Source organism: Temnothorax longispinosus, chromosome 7, assembly GCF_030848805.1.
Source record: "Temnothorax longispinosus isolate EJ_2023e chromosome 7, Tlon_JGU_v1, whole genome shotgun sequence".
NCBI lineage: Eukaryota > Metazoa > Arthropoda > Insecta > Hymenoptera > Formicidae > Temnothorax > Temnothorax longispinosus.
This window is the reverse complement of record NC_092364.1, coordinates 15,194,647-15,210,579: the sequence shown is the minus strand read 5'-3', so window position 1 is coordinate 15,210,579 and position 15,933 is coordinate 15,194,647. Positions and strand designations below refer to the sequence as shown.

General features: G+C 40.4%; 2 protein-coding genes across 23 annotated transcripts in view; one reads left to right on the top strand and one right to left on the bottom strand.

The window, feature by feature from the left end:
* Positions 1–13,414, bottom strand: part of Rdl (Resistant to dieldrin) — a 77,670-nt gene extending 64,256 nt beyond the window's left edge. For all 21 annotated transcript variants that reach the window (XM_071784036.1, XM_071784037.1, XM_071784038.1 and 18 more), the window contains exon 1: positions 13,110–13,414. In XM_071784036.1, the coding sequence (XP_071640137.1) occupies positions 13,110–13,207 (98 nt within the window). In that variant the 5' untranslated portion in view covers positions 13,208–13,414. The remainder of the gene's footprint in view (positions 1–13,109) is intronic.
* The window catches only part of LOC139816504 (uncharacterized), a 178,789-nt gene that overhangs the window by 68,195 nt on the left and 94,661 nt on the right, over positions 1–15,933 (top strand). The window contains exons 3-4 of one of the 2 annotated variants that reach the window (XM_071784066.1): positions 512–592; positions 3,522–5,675. In XM_071784066.1, coding sequence (XP_071640167.1) covers positions 512–592; positions 3,522–3,797 — 357 coding nt within the window. In that variant the 3' untranslated portion in view covers positions 3,798–5,675. Of the gene's footprint in view, positions 1–511; positions 593–3,521; positions 5,676–15,933 lie in introns of those variants that run through there. The other variant, XR_011733029.1, reaches the window with a different exon arrangement.

Genomic DNA, 15,933 nt, shown 5'->3' with positions numbered 1-15,933 from the left:
AATACAGCAATTGAGCTTTAATGAAAAATCTTAATAAGTTATAAAAGAGAATTGAAGAATAAAAATGTAGATTTTCTCGATTATTTCTTTTCAGGCTTATAATAAATTGGCTGATTCTTATAAAAAGAAGCTAGTGGATATTTCATCAAGTTATGTAATACTTTGATACATTCTATATTCAAAGAAGATAGCATTATATTTTCCAGAAGTAATTGATTGCGCAATCTTACGGTCGACTATAATCTGTCATATTCCATCAAGCTTAAAACCATTAATAGATTAATATTTAAAAAATTAAAAATTTAGGAGACGCGAATGTAAAATAATCGAGATTAAAAATGTCATTAATTATTGGTTTCTTCATATATTACTCAAAAATGAGTCGATGAAAATTGTATTTAACCGATTTTAATTCATCTTGAACGCTAATGTGATATCAGGTTCACCTTTAGTCAAGAGAATAGGCGCGATACTTGGAACAGAGTATACAACGGTGCTATTTTTGTTGCAGGCATGCGTTCGTGGCGACAGCGACGGCGGCGGCGACGGCGGCTCCAGCGACGTACGAGCCGGGCTCGATAAGAGCGCGCAGGTATAGCAGTTAATTATATCAATGCCCCATTAGCGTGCCAGTACGCCGCGTGATTGCAATGGCTTTTTATACACGGGAGGGTTCGCCGTCGGTACCGACATCGTCGGTGCTTTTTTCAGCCGGCTATATACGTCTTGACTCGGAGAGAGGTCCGCGTAAATACGGGCCAATAATTGCGTGTTCGCCAGAGGGAAATTACCATGTTTTTACCGCGTTGCCCGCAGAATTTTATTTCAATTGTGCGATTGCTCGGACCATTGCGAAGATGACCGCAAAGGTTCGTTTCATTTCGGGCGGAATTATCTTCGAACGTTCGTTAACGTTCTTCCGTGGTTCCGACTCTGTTACGAAAAGCAGCGGACGGTGTCAATCGCTTGACGTGAAACCGACTCAAAAACGCGTCGTTAAATTGCGAGTTACTAATTGGTAATCACAAATGACACGCACTTGGCGTGTATCACGATACATTTGCTGGCCCGATCGCGCATCGCGGAAATGCGGTCGATAACGTTATAAATATTTCTCATCGACTTGGGGCACGTGTCCCAACGCTGATCAGAAATTCATAATGCGCGTCGGAAGAATAAAAGTAAATAACCTTGACACGGGATGCAATCGATGTGTGAAGTTGCGTGGGATATAATCACCGGCGCTCGAAGATGCGAGATTATGCCGCAATTTTGTATTTATAGTTTATGGTTGTTATTGGCATGATGAGTGAGATCAGTTAGGGATAGCTCGGGGGAGTCACGAATCTATTAAGAAGGACGACATTTGAGCAAACAATGTGGCATGTTGACGATGGACATGCGGACATTTCGTGACATCGTCTTGAAATATTCAGTGCGTTCCATGACCGTGACCGCAGATATTTTAATAACGAATTCTTTAACATAACATTTCTGAAGATATTTTCCGCTAAACTTAAAATTTAATAAATTAACCTATACGTCAGGATAGCCAACAACATGTTTTTAATGTTACTTTTATTTGGCCATCTTGGCTTATGATAAAATGTAATTTATATATTATTAAAATATTTTATATTCAATTTTCAAAAAGTAAGCGGTACTTTTTAAATTCAATATAACGAGCTTTGTTGAATAATTATTTAACGAGAATAATTTATTCATGGTTTATTATAAAATATTGTAGAATTGTTGAATTATAGAATATAAAAATAATTATTATAGTAATTATATTATAAAAATAATTTATTGTATAACTTGTGAAATATCTTCTGTTGATGATGAGACATCTGGTACACAAAAAGGCGCTCGCAACATACGGGTGTTCATCTTCTCGAGATGGTCATATGCAAATTACTAGAAGGGCTGATGGTGCTCACTAGTTTTTCGATTCAAATTCAGCTGTGCTCGTTGTTTTAGCATTCGCTTAACTTTTAGACAAATTTCGACTCGGTAACCGCGATGCATTACCTTAATGTGACCTAGAAAGTTCTTTTATTACGTTCCCACATCGACGCACACACACAAAATTCCTTTATTCGTATTCGACGGTTCGATGCACACTCATTCACGTGGCAAACATGCAGACGCGAGCGCTCGATTCTATTCATGCGCTGAATTACAAAACGTGTTTCGTTGGCTCGTTGGTTTTTCTAGTTCCTCGTGGTTTTTGTAATTTCATGAGTGCGCACATCGTATGGAATTGTTTAATTTCGATGTCGGTACCATTGTAAGGAATTAAATAGTAGCAATGGTTTAATGATAATCAAGCGTAAGAAATTTATAACATTATGACGTTTATTTGTGCTACGTATCGAAACAAGCAAATATATCCGATTCAATCAGTCAGTGGCCAATTAGGAAATTAGTCCAATATTTATATGACTTTATCTCTGGATTTCATGAAATGTGTAAAAGGGAAAATTTCTGAATTTCTATTAGAAACAAAGGCAAAATACTGCAGAATTTTTTAATAATCTTCTGATCCTTTTTTGAACGATTATTTATTAGACATTTCAACTTTTAGTTAATAACAAACATCTAATTAAAAGTATCTTGTACATAATGAGATGAGTATATGATGTACGTCTTTCAAGATTATATCTATTCTATCAATTCAATCTTATTTGCAAAACGTATATGCCTCTTGTTAGAAATTATCAATCAATGTTCGCGATCATGTGATATGATTAATCGGCATGTTCGCATGAAGTAATACAGATTGTGTTTCCATTTACACGACGTTTCGCCACGTCCTCGAGCTATTTGACTCTATCGAGGGTAACGTTGCTCTTTCTCCTTTAAATTCATACACCTGCAGAAGATGCTATTGTACTTTCGTTGCCGTTAGTTAGCCCTGGAATTTAGCCCTGACTCGACCTCGGCGCCTCAAGTATTCCGAACGTGTAGTGGCTTTAGTCGCCGCGCTCGAAGCTCGACGCTCTACGCTCGACGCGGCGGCGAACGGACGATCAAGGACGCAGACGTTAGTCGTCGAGGGTGATGTCCTCGCCATTGATTGGCAGCCCTGGCCGCGCTCTCGTCAAGGTTCTGGCATGCAGATACACGGCCGCGATTGTGGGTTACGCCGGAGGCCGGCCTCTATTGTCACGATCGTTGTTTCTCATCAATAACGCTAATGTCGACATATAACGAAAACACTTTGTCAATCATCGAATTGACGTGTCGAATTGCGCAATATTTTCGCTCTTTTATCCCCTTCTTTACATTATAAGTCTCTTCTTTTCCTTCTATATCTTGCATGAACATTGCGAATTTGGGTTTTGAATTTGCAGCTATAATAACTAAATCGTGTATTCCGAAGACGGAGATGTGAGGAAACCATGTAGTTTTTTTCGTAGTAGAATGTAAAATATACCTATCTATTTATCTGCTTATCGATGCGGTGTCATTTGCGAAATGTTAAGTATATCTATTTCGTTACTTGATATCTGATGTAGGGAAATCAAGTGGAGAGAACAGATAGAGCGGTTGTTTCTGATCGGCGAGGCGTGCCTACCGGACTGTTTGACATTTCCTTTGAAATGTCGTTTCATTTCCTGCCCATCGGCACCGATGCCATCATCGCGATAGACAACAGGACGTCGGATCGAGATCATGATTTTCAGGAATGCACGACGAATACCAATTCCTTTTTTGATACACGCTTGACTTTGATATCGATAGCGCGGACATTTCTTTCAAAGGATTTCATTATCCAGGTATACTGTTTATAAAGATATGATATATTAAAGATAAGGAACCCATTAACTATACAGAAAAAGACGTAAAATCGTGCTTTATTAAAAAAAGATGCTCAGCATGAAGTTTTGTTTATAGATAACTTGAAATTAATTGATAATGTTAAAGATTTTCTAAGAGAAGATTCTCATTAAACCATTCTTCATTTTACCTTATTCCTGTTGGTTTAATCATATCGCAACCGCGACTCGCTTTTTTCACAAGGCTCTTCACGTTTATTTTCATCGTTCATCGCTATTTGATCGTTTCGATCTTCGGTCTATTATTAAATGGAGTAATGGCGTGCCCGTGTCGGGCTGATTGATGGTTCATGTCATCGCTGGATTCGAAGATGTAGAAATTCGACGGTTAACGCGAAGACGCTTCTCAGACCGAGATCTCGCATCGATTGCTGATCGACAGTGGTGTACATCCGCGCGTATACTGCACGACATTATGGTCGTGGGCCGTTGCGCGGCTTGGTTGACCGAGTTTGCATCGGTGTTGGAGGTCCCATTGATTTCCTGGCCCATGTCAAGGCTGCACGCGAGAAACCCCCGCTCTCCACCCCGGCCACCCACAACCTCCGACAACCTCCCATCCCTTCCTCGACTCCCTCCCGCAAGCTGTTTTCCCTTCCTTCCCGACTCCGCGCCCCGTCATCTTCGCTCGTCTTCGACTCCGCGTACGTCACGCGTGCGAGACGTGCCGCAACCGCCGAGGTAGTCATCGAGTCCATCATTTTGTCAACTCGCGTCATCAGGAGTGGCATTTACATCGTCCATCACCTCGTCATACTTCCAACTCGCTTTGCGAAAGAAAGCTTTTAGAGCTTCAATCCCTCTTCGTGGACATCGCGATGCGTGCGCGCGATGATTATCACGGACGACGAGTGGGTGCCGATGGCAGGGGCGATGACAGATTACAAAAGTTTCTGAATTGCATTTACATGCCGCGTATGCATCTCACTTTGGCTGTGTAAATAATGTTTTTCCGTCTTATCTCTCATTACTGTTAGTCGCTAAAACTTAAGCTTTGATATTCTTGATCTAAATGACGTAAGATCTCGTGACATACATATATGCACAAGTATATATGTTGATATAGTTAATTGCAACCCACATTCATTTCATCTAGAGCGTGATATTCGAATTCTGCAGGGATTTATTTGGAAGACGTGCAAACCCGTATATGTACGCTGCATTGGCTTCATCCAATCTGCGTTCAACTTGCTCCTTTAACTACTTTTCCTTTGCTTTACCTGCATTTTAAATAGTGTAATTTTCAAGAGTTTCATTGTCGTATCTATTTTATGATCGCGCGTTATTCATTGCAAGATAAATTACACATCTAGAGATGCATATATATGCATATTAATTTTAACCAATTTCTGCTATTTAAAGTTATCGTTATTATTTCTGGAATGATGCGCACATTACATTCTATTAATTCTGAGGGTTTGTTGGGAATTTCGTTTGTTTGCTAATCGAGCTGATTATTTGCTTTCTTTATGTGATTTGGCACGCAAGAGCAAGAGCAATTTGTTAGTTTACCTGGCTATATTGATTTATTTGCTTATCATCTTCGCTGTCTTGCCTGTCTCTTGTGTTACCACTTGCATGCGGTTTTACGCCAGTATCTAGTATCCAACATTGGTTATGACGTTTGTTTACCGTAATTGTTCTTGGCTATTCTTCGTTCCATTCATCCTTGAACGCAAATCGATCCCTGTTGAATTTCTTCGCGGTGCGCCTCTGTATATACCTTGCCATTCATTTATAAATAATTCGATCGACTTTGATTACTCGCATGTTAGTGAGATACAAGTACCTCCCGATCATTTAGTTTTGAGAAAATATCTAAAAGTATTGATGTTGAAGCGTTTATATCTTACACGTATTATTATTTTGTTTTAATATAATTATCTATTGTGCACTATATCGCTACACATTTTTGTTATAAATAAAATATAAATAAAAAAAAATAGATTGCTCTAACAATCAATTATCAGTAATGTGTATTAAATTATTCACAATGCTTCCTCTTTGTTGACATTAGTTAGATCATATTTAAGTGTAGGCATACAACTTCGCGTAAGTTACCGCGACTGTCGTATTTTTACAACAACGAATAAATGTATAGCTTTCTTATTGCGTCACGCAACCGTGAACTTCATCTATCGACGCACCTCCGGTTCAGGGAAGACGTATACATTACGTGTATGTGTCGTAATTTATCCGCTCTTGCGGCACCACCGACGACATAATAATTTGGTTTATTCCACTCGCGTTGCGTGGTAGAATCTTCGTTATTCGGCGAGTGGTAATTTGAAAGTAATTTGAAAGTATGGCGACTGTCACGGCACGGTCGCGAATTTCGCAACATGGTGGTCGTGTAGACGACGAGGGGACGCACGGGGCGGTACAACCGCATATTAATCGTGACACTTGCCGCGCGGCACACGAATTTATGAGCGCAGAAGCCACGAGTTAAAATCCAGAAGCGGACAGGAAAGTCTCCGTATCGCGTGACCGCTCGAGCTGTGCTCGACTCTCCACATCGCGGTTACTGTCCAAGTACTTTAACTCCAACACTAATAACTGCAACCAGCACGTTTGTAGTATCGCAGCGATATATTCGTGACGGAAAATACGCCGGGGAATTGGGAATCGGGAACCAAATACGCGAAACGTGTATGAACAGTCGGAGAGATTGATCAAAAATTGCGATGGGACTTCGGCGAAAGATGACAAGTACTTGGCAATCCGTAACCGCGAAGAATACGTAGCAAAGTCGCATTAAAAAGTTTACTCGAAGGCCAAGCGCGTCGTATTAAGTATGCTTCCGACGATTATTATGCGAGAAAAAAAAGTTCAAGTTTATATACGATGCTATATAATAAGAGGAAAATTTCTGCGGAACAGATTTAAGAAAATGGCACGTGCAGTGAGCGTTAGTTGTTTGCTTTGCACTATAAAAAAGCACTCATGATGACGTATCTGCTATGTGTGTTTGGATAGTATTTTCTATTAATTAAATCATTTTTAGATAAATAATTATTTTCAGATGAAATATTTCTATATAGATAAATACGTGTATCTCATTTACATTATTATAAAAATACCGAGGCTTAAACTTTCATGTAATATCTACCTTATTTTAAAAAGCAGTCATACTTTAGATAAATAATCTCAGGCAAATTTTAATCATAAATGTGTATTAAAATTAGTGATTTGATTTGTAAGACATGTGATAATTTATTATTAAAGAGACATGTATTATTAAAAATAGATTTACAAAAAATAGGTAGATTAGAAAGATTTTATGTCGAGAAACATTTAGAAATTTTGCAAACATGCTGTTATTTTAGAATATTTATGCAATACATTATATGCATGAGTTTCTATATTTCGTTTTTGCAAAAATATTCTCTTTTGATGAATATCCAGATGTATATTTATATATACATATGAAGAAATATCCTAGCGTGTTTCTCCATGTAATTTATAACGTCAGCTTTACGTAACAAAAACCTGAGAACTACTTGAATAAATCGTTGAGTGAGCAAGGGCGAACGAATCCAGCGAGTGGATGAAATCATTAGTATCGAGGCTACGGTTTCCTGTATCGTTGCTACGCGGAATATGGCACTCGGTATGCCAGTGATAAAGCACGAGGAACAGTCAGCCGTTTGAATGCTCGGCGCGGCTCAACCGGATATTACAGTTACCGAAGAATATTCGATTTGCAGCTAACTAGATGGGCTCTCGCTCGTCGATCCGGATACCGTTCTCTCGTGTCTTCGCTCGCGCCTCTTCGCTGTCGAGTTACCGGCCGCCGTTCCGATTAAGTTTGAAGTTACTATCGGAAATATCGTTTTGTTATGTCACGCTGTGATCTCGCTAAATATCATAATGTTGTCGATAGAAATAATAGCATAGGTTCTGAAGCGATATGTCGGAAATAACATTTACTACAACGTGAGAGAGACTGTGCTTATTGCAAAAGTTAGGAATGTGTTCTATTTTCTTAATCTTTTTTTATGGTTTAAATAATAGAGCAATAGGCAACTTTAGAAGGTTTTAAAACAATTGACAAATTTTGTGTTTACTCCTCGCGAAGACAATCCGGATTTTTTGCAGTAAAGTTCATTTTTTTTTAACTACAAAACTTGTTCTCTTTTTCTTCTTTCTTTTTCTGAAACACACATAATCGAGATGCTTTTATATTTTGTAAGCATGAAGAGCGCAGTAAAATGGAACAGATCCACTGCCACTACGACATATAAATCGTGACACAAATTGTTAAAACTTGCATGGTTCCGTATCCGTATGGTTTCATCAATCATTCGCGTAAGCGCGTATTAATAATCGTCCACTATTAAATATGCATTGGTTGTTTGCGAACGAAGCGTCATTCTCTGTCGGCTCGCGTCTCTCTATTCTACTATGCCCGATTTCTGTCAGCCTTTGTACGCCAGATGTCAGTCACTAATTTGTTTACGTAAAATGCTCCGTTTTCGAAATTGGGACATGTGTAACCATCGACCTTTTACTTTACTTTTATGTTATCAATTTATCAATTTATAGTGATATCCAAATACATATAATATAAAGAATCTTTTTTAACATAAATTAAAGTTGCTTTTCTTTACTGTTAAATACTGTTATAAATGCTATGTATGTTTATTGATAACAATATTTTGCTCCTTATTGCCATTCTCATGTAGAATCCATGTAATTCTTATATATATTGTTTCTTGAAACGTTTGCAATTACTGCGACTATTTTTTATTTAATATAACCGTGTCTCGTGCCGGAAATATCTTTGCGTACATGATTTCTTAAACACTCTACAGAAAAATCAGTAGTTACTGCTAGACTTCTATGTATCTCATATATTTGGATACATGGTAGCATTTCTAAAAGCGGAAATAAATTTGAAGCTCCATTACACGGAATACAGGATGCCAGATATATCTGTAGGACCGCGAAAAAGATAAATCTTTTCTGGCCGAAGCGGTAATGGAAAAACACTCGATGGCATCGGCTGTCACTGTTATCCTTCCAAGCGATGGTAGTATTGCCAACGCGGTTGCACAAACCAGGCTAGAATGGATACGCGAAGGAAAACAACAATCCGTTCCGTTGCAAAAGTATAACGCGCGTTTGTATGCCGCGGAAAATAGGTCAGTTGAGGTCCAATGATTTGGTCGGATTTCGCCTGTTTCCGCGGTGGGCGATGCTCCTACGACGAAAACACGACGATTCTCGACCGGATGATAATCCACGATGTTTCCAATTCCGGAAAGTTGCCAAGAAATCGTCCTGTCTACGAGAGTCGCATCCCGATGTGAGATATCACGGATCGATAGATAGTGGCTCTTCGCGAAATCCTTGAACGGATATTTTCGACGATAGCCATTAATTACTCGTGATATGATCGCAACCTTTAGCATTTTCCGTAATCCGATTGAAGTGGAACCGAATTTATGATATATTTCTGATAATTGTACGAAAATGTCTATTTTAAAATATGAAAGTCGAAATAAAGATATATAAATATGTAGGTAGTTTTGATGAGTAGCAATATTAAAAAATATATAATCTAAATTTGAAAACTTAAACCATATATAAAATTTTTTAAACCGATATTTAAAAGTGAACATCTTACACGAGCTATTTTTTATGCTCATATAAACGAAGAGAAAGAAATAAGAAAAATTTTATATTGTTTCAAAATAAGTTTGCACGAAAGTTAGCTTATAACAAGTCGTTTTTGTTATTGACTTATACTACTAGTCCAGCCAATTTTGTTGATATATTTATCGAGCACTTATTTTTTTAAACAAAATTTTAATTTATTTTGTTACGAAATTTTGTTACATTCTCATCACGGCAAAATAATTGTTATTCAATAGCCACGATCATTAGATTTAAGTAATGAGGCTATCTTAAGGATTGGTCAACTTCGATGAAGATGGCGCGACGTAATTGGGATTCTGGATCAAGCTCGGTCCGGGTGACCGAGTGAAGCAGAGAAAGGGTGTTCTTTCTCGTTGTGTTAGAGAAGGGGCCTGGTGCGCGCCACCGATCCGAGAGAGTGGGCGAGGGTGGCGACGATTCTAGCCACGGTGGGCTGGCGAGGGTGTAGCGGCGTAGGAGGATTTGGAGCTCTGCCACGTTGGGAGCACCCTCCTGCTCGAGAGCTCTACTGCGATCACCGATACCACACTACAGTGCCTTCGCGGTTGGTACTCATAGAGGTTTGGAGGAGGCCAAAGAGAAGCGCGGCCCACTCGAGGAGGAAACAGGTGGAACGACCGAGGCTCCGCTCGCCGGAAGAGCGTAAATATTGATAATCCCTCTGACTACATGTAACTACTCGTTTACCACCTTTGCTGCATATAATAACACGGCGAATTAAAACTCTTTCGACATCGGTTGTCACGCTATGGGTATAGTGTATCGTCCGATAATAAAAGAGAAAGATTGTCTTTGACACCTGAAGAATACAAAATTGGTTAACTATGTCCATGTGTCAGCGCACGGTCAAGTATACGTGTCTCGTTAGACTGTTAGACTATCGTAAATGTATGGAAACATCGATAATGTCGCAGTTAGTCAATGTCACTGGCTAAGTTCTCTATTCTACCCTCATTTTTTTACAATGTTACGAGGCTAAACCTACGTCTTTGTTCGTGATTATTTATGAATCTATATTTGTGATTATTGGAATATAAATGCAGTAGAGATTGTGTGTGGAAAACCTTCACTGTCTGGCCTCGAAACAGAGGCTTCTCGTATCGCTTATTGCATTTGCTAAAGAAAACTATGCGTACAGCTTGTCGTTACATTAAATATAGTTTTCATTCAGAGAATTATAGCCGCCGTGTGACTATTCACGACATGATTCAGTTCATGATAGAAAATGCATTATTATAAAGCTATAGATGCGTCTTTATATTAAACAAGAATTCTCATTGTTTGTTGAGGATTTTAAACAATTGGAGTGTCCAAACAAAATATCCTTTCGGTGTTATTGCTTAGAGCTTAGAGATTATAAAAATAAAAAAATAACTCTTAATTTGCTTTTTGTTTAAGAAAATGCGCTCATATGCGGTTATACATTGCATTTATATATATTAGAAGATATTGAGACTATTGAAAATATGCTTAAAAGATACAATGGTCGTAGTAAGATTTCAGTAGTAACGAAACATATCGCAACGGCCAGGGAAAGAGTCTGAGTAAACGCAGCCGTCGCGTCGGTCGCGAGTATAATGCGTCGAATGTTTCGTGCAAAGTGATCGATAGCGCTGGCTCGTGCTGCAGATATCTTTTGCCGGCTACATTTGCGGATTATTAATACGTACTGGTGAATTGCGATGAACGGATGAGCGGGTGTAGCATCGAGCAATTCCAACGTCGACATTGTTTGCGCTTTGTTACTATTGCTCGCGTCCGCCTCTGTTCTTTCTATTCGCCGGTTTATCGTTTTGTTACTGCTTAAAATAGCATTTTGTAATTGACAATAAGGCTCATGTATATTTTATATGTTTCCATTAATTACGACATAAGTTAAAACACTCGAAAAAATTATCAGATTGGTAATGTGCTTTGATTATAATGAATATTGTAATGTAACGGTTTTATTATTAAATATTTTAATTTAATTATAAGGTAATTTTTCTGCCCAGCAATAGAACACATAAAAAGATTTTTTAAATTTATTTTTTATTTTATAATCTTTTATGTATAATTGTTTTATTGATTTTTAATCTATTGGCATAAATTAAAGTAATCATGCATTTATTTATTGGAATTAACTAATATCGCTGTAACAGTTCTACAATATATTTAATCACATTTAATCATGATTGAAAATTTGTGCTCACTATATTGACCTTGTCGATTAATAATCATCGATTGGAAAAGTTTAACTTAACGATCAATGTACGATGCAAAATATATTATGCTTATTAAAATGCGCGGGAAAGGGGGAGAGAGAGAGAGAGCGCGCTTCCTTATCGTCGCCTTGGAGGCACGGAGGGATGGTGTCATTGTCATCATGGAAAGAGCTTGCGCGCGTAGTGGTGAGACATACACTAGAGCATGCAATGTAACTGCATATATCCGCTCATTTACATACAATCACGGAGGTGCATCCAGACGGCGGAGAGAGCTATGCGGCGCTCTCATTGTGGCGCCCGTTATGTCAAAGGCTAAATCTATCTTGTTTGCACTTGATAGTAGGCAGCGGGCGGGTTGACGTCAGACACGATCGCGTAATAAAACTTCGTTATTTCCGTCGAAGTGGCATAATGAATGACGCGTATCGCAATGAAGATGCCATTCGTCACGATTTGCCTAACGCAATATTTTTCTTCCAACATTTATATAGAAGGGCTTATGTGTTATCTGGTAAAATGACTCTTTGTATAATTATGAGAGAGATGTATCGTTGTTCTTTACCATAAAATTTTAATATACAGGAATGTATAAAATATTGCTCATTAAATTTCCTGTCGTACCGATAGCATTAATATTTTTGATAGCAATAATGTGTGTGTATATACGTAAAAATATTTGAAATCTCTCACTAGAGCTGATTTCAATATGACATCTTTCTAGTAAAATTGTATGAGTAAAATCAAGAATTCTATGAATTAGTTAGTTTTACAATTGATGATAGAATCGATAAAAATCAGTTGTAATAAAATATTTCATAAACATTATCTCTACAAATCCAAAAGTGTCTAGATATAAGATATTAACTTTTCTGAAATATTGGATAGTGTTTCTAAGCGAATGACGGACACATGTCTCCTTTTTTTTACTTTTTCTTCAAAGTTTTAAGTACGTTTATTTTAATAATTTTATTTCTATACGCTCTTCGGACATTTCTAAACATGGAAAGACGTGTTAAACAGGTTTCGTTTCAAAGATTGCGATAAATTTGCTTTGCAAATGTAAAGAAAACATCAACAACTCGTTGATAAACTTCCTTTACAAATGTAAAGAAAACATCAACAACTCATTGCCGCGAGGTTTCGCAGAATTTTTTTTTTAACACTTTACTCGTACTTCGTGTAAATACGTGTATAATTGAAGACCTGATCAGATTCAAGCTATTAGCAAAATATATCAATGATTATTTTTTCAAAATCACCCTTATCTCTCAGCATTTATTTTCGAAAAAAAAAAACCACATGCTAATTTTAAGTTATTCTCATGATTGCGTTACGCGCGCGCCTCTCGCATTTTGCCTAAGCCTAAGTAAGCGCGTACAAAAACAAGCTGACTTACGCGGCGTATGCAAACGGTGTGTGATGCGTGGCGGGCAGTAGGACGACCGTGGCCACGAGGAGAACGAAGCTCCCGGAGACGGCGTGGAAGGACCCCATGGCTGTCGTCCCCCGGTGTCGCCGCGGTTGTCCGCGGTTGTTTCTAAAGGGGAGGAATCACGACACCACCCCGCCGCTGAGACGACGGACGCGGTGAGGACGAGAACGGCGACGAAGGGAACGTCGACGGTTGTCCTGAGGCGTTGCTACCTGGCGCGTTGACCCGGCGCCTCTCTGCGTGTCGTCTGCGTCTCACCCTCCCTCCCTCCCTCCCGCCCAGCCCACCCTCCTACCCCCGTCTTGCTTCCTCTTCAAGCTCCTCTCCGTGTGCGCTCTCTGGCCCGTCGCTTTTCCACGATCCTCTCTCAGCTCTCTCAACGCTCTCCTCGCCCGATCTTCTCCGCTCACCTCTGCCTGTATCTTCCCGTCACTGTCACTCACAATCGTACCTTTGCGAACATTCAAGCGGCGACATGGATTGTAATATCACGACACTTGAAGCTCGATCCGGGGTAATTCTACCGCGGACACATTCTGCTTTTGTGTCACCTTTTGCGCTTCGTCACTCGCGACGAGATCACAACGGTAGTCTTGATTACGCGCAATAAACGAAGACGTAGGATAGTTTTGCGAAAATTTGTCAGCACCGGGAGTCTTTTGCGATTCTTCTTCGTCTCTCTTGTCTCTCCCTCGCTCCTCCACCGTTCTTTCCCGCTCGGCACCGAGTTTCGTTCGCGATTCCCGCGGCGTTTTCGAGGCGGAAGAGGCACACCGGGATGACAATCGGGCGGGGGGATAACGGGTGTCGGCGAAGGAGGGAGACGAGGATCCTTCTCCTCCTGAAGATTGTGCGCCTCCTTCGTTTTGCGTCCTACAGAGCCGGAGCCTTCTGATCGCCGACGGTGTCCTGCCGCGAGCTCCGCTTCCGCAGGATCCTTCCTCTCGCGACGAACATCTTTCTGCTCCTGTCACCTCTCTCACGGCCTGCTCTTTCTCTCCGCACTCCTTTCTCTCGCTCTCGCCCTCTCACTCTCTCTCGCTCTTCTCGCGGGGACACTCGGTCAGCACCCGCGGTACACCGCTACGCGCTCGGGAGTGGCGGCTCTCGCGTCTAGCCCGGCCGTTTCAGCGCGCAGGCGCAATTCCTTCCTTCCTGCCTGCCTGCTAGCCTGCTTGCTTGCTTGCCTACCTGTCTGCCCACCCTCGTCCATTTCTCCTTCCCTCTCTCGCCCCCTTTTCACCCTCTCTCTTCCATCTATTCTAACTTGCCTGCTCGCCTCAAGCCGACAACTGCCGTCGTGCCTGCGCTCGCTGTCACCCTGACTACCTGATTGTTTCATGAACTTAGTAGTTTTCGTCACCCTCCACCCTCCCACCATCCCTCTTGTCAGCGTGCCCTGCTGAGTGTATTGATGCACAGCGGAAGAAGATCATGTTCGCTCAGTGGATTCTTCTTTAAGAGATCACGATTGTGTCATATCATAATGATTAATGATAATTAGCATAATATATAGCTGAATTCTTGTATTTTACAGCGTACACGATATGTTTGGACATTCCATAAAACTAGCTACCTAGTACATGTAAATATGTTCAATCTATAGCTAGGCATGCGTTTTCTAATTGAAATAATGGCCATATGATGTTTCGCGAACGCGATAGTACATCACAGAAATACTACAGAATCTGAGATACTTTAACCGCATGATTGCGTGCTGTCACTCTTTCTGATTGTCTCAGGAACTTGGTGGTTTTCAACCTTGCCTTCTTAGAGAATTTGACTGATGTGTGTATATTAACACAAGAGTACATTATATTTACTAGCATCCCTTACAGTGTATTAAAATTGCATTAGGCTGCGTCAATCCTCGCGTGTCTTCGTCTCTTATCTTCTAATTAATTCACTTATACCTGTCCGCATGAAGCGACGAAGATTATCACCGTATCTACACCGTCTGTTGCTCTGCCGCTCGATTTAATAATTTTCGTTATTCCGCGGTTAATTAAATCGTCGCATTGATCCGGCGAAAAAAACGTTTTCCTTCTTAATTCCGGCACTTTGGTGGTCGCGTTTTCATCGCCGTCGCGTCTCGCTCTCGCTTTTCCTTCACAATTTTCTTGCACAACCGTGTTATTCGTTTCCGCTCGTTTTACTTATACTCGTTTCTTTTCCTTTCTTTGCGTAGACCTCAGCTTAGCAGGGAAGGGCGTATCGATACGTTACTTTCCGGATTACGTACGGTTTCGCGTCGGCATGTAAAGCGGCCTGAGTGCATACCGGCGACGTAAAAGAGTGAAAAGAGGTGCATCAAAAGACATTCTATTTGCAGCTCGGCACTGCCTCGTGAAAAATATTCGACTGCTGAATATTCTTGCTACTTTCTCGCGTACACCCTACTCGTCTTTGTAGGGTACGCGCTTTGGAGCGACGTTGACGCACATCAAAGGGCGGACGATGATACGTATTTTCGCATTCGCGGACGCACACATATAGAACACGCGTACACGTGCGTGCGACATTGAGACGTGTCGCTTCCAACTCTCCGCTAGAGCGGAGCTAATGCGGATCATAACGCAACCGGAGCGGTGAGAGTGTACATTCTTTCCGCCCGCGCGACTTTGAATCAAATTCTCGAGTTGCGGGGTAAACTTTGAATACGCAGTACAAACACGAGTTTGCGCCCTCCATCGAGCCGTGCGATGCGTAGGTATATACGGGGTGTCTTAGGAGCAGCGTATTTCTAAATCATAGTTGCTACGTATGCTTCAGTACTGTAGAATTATAA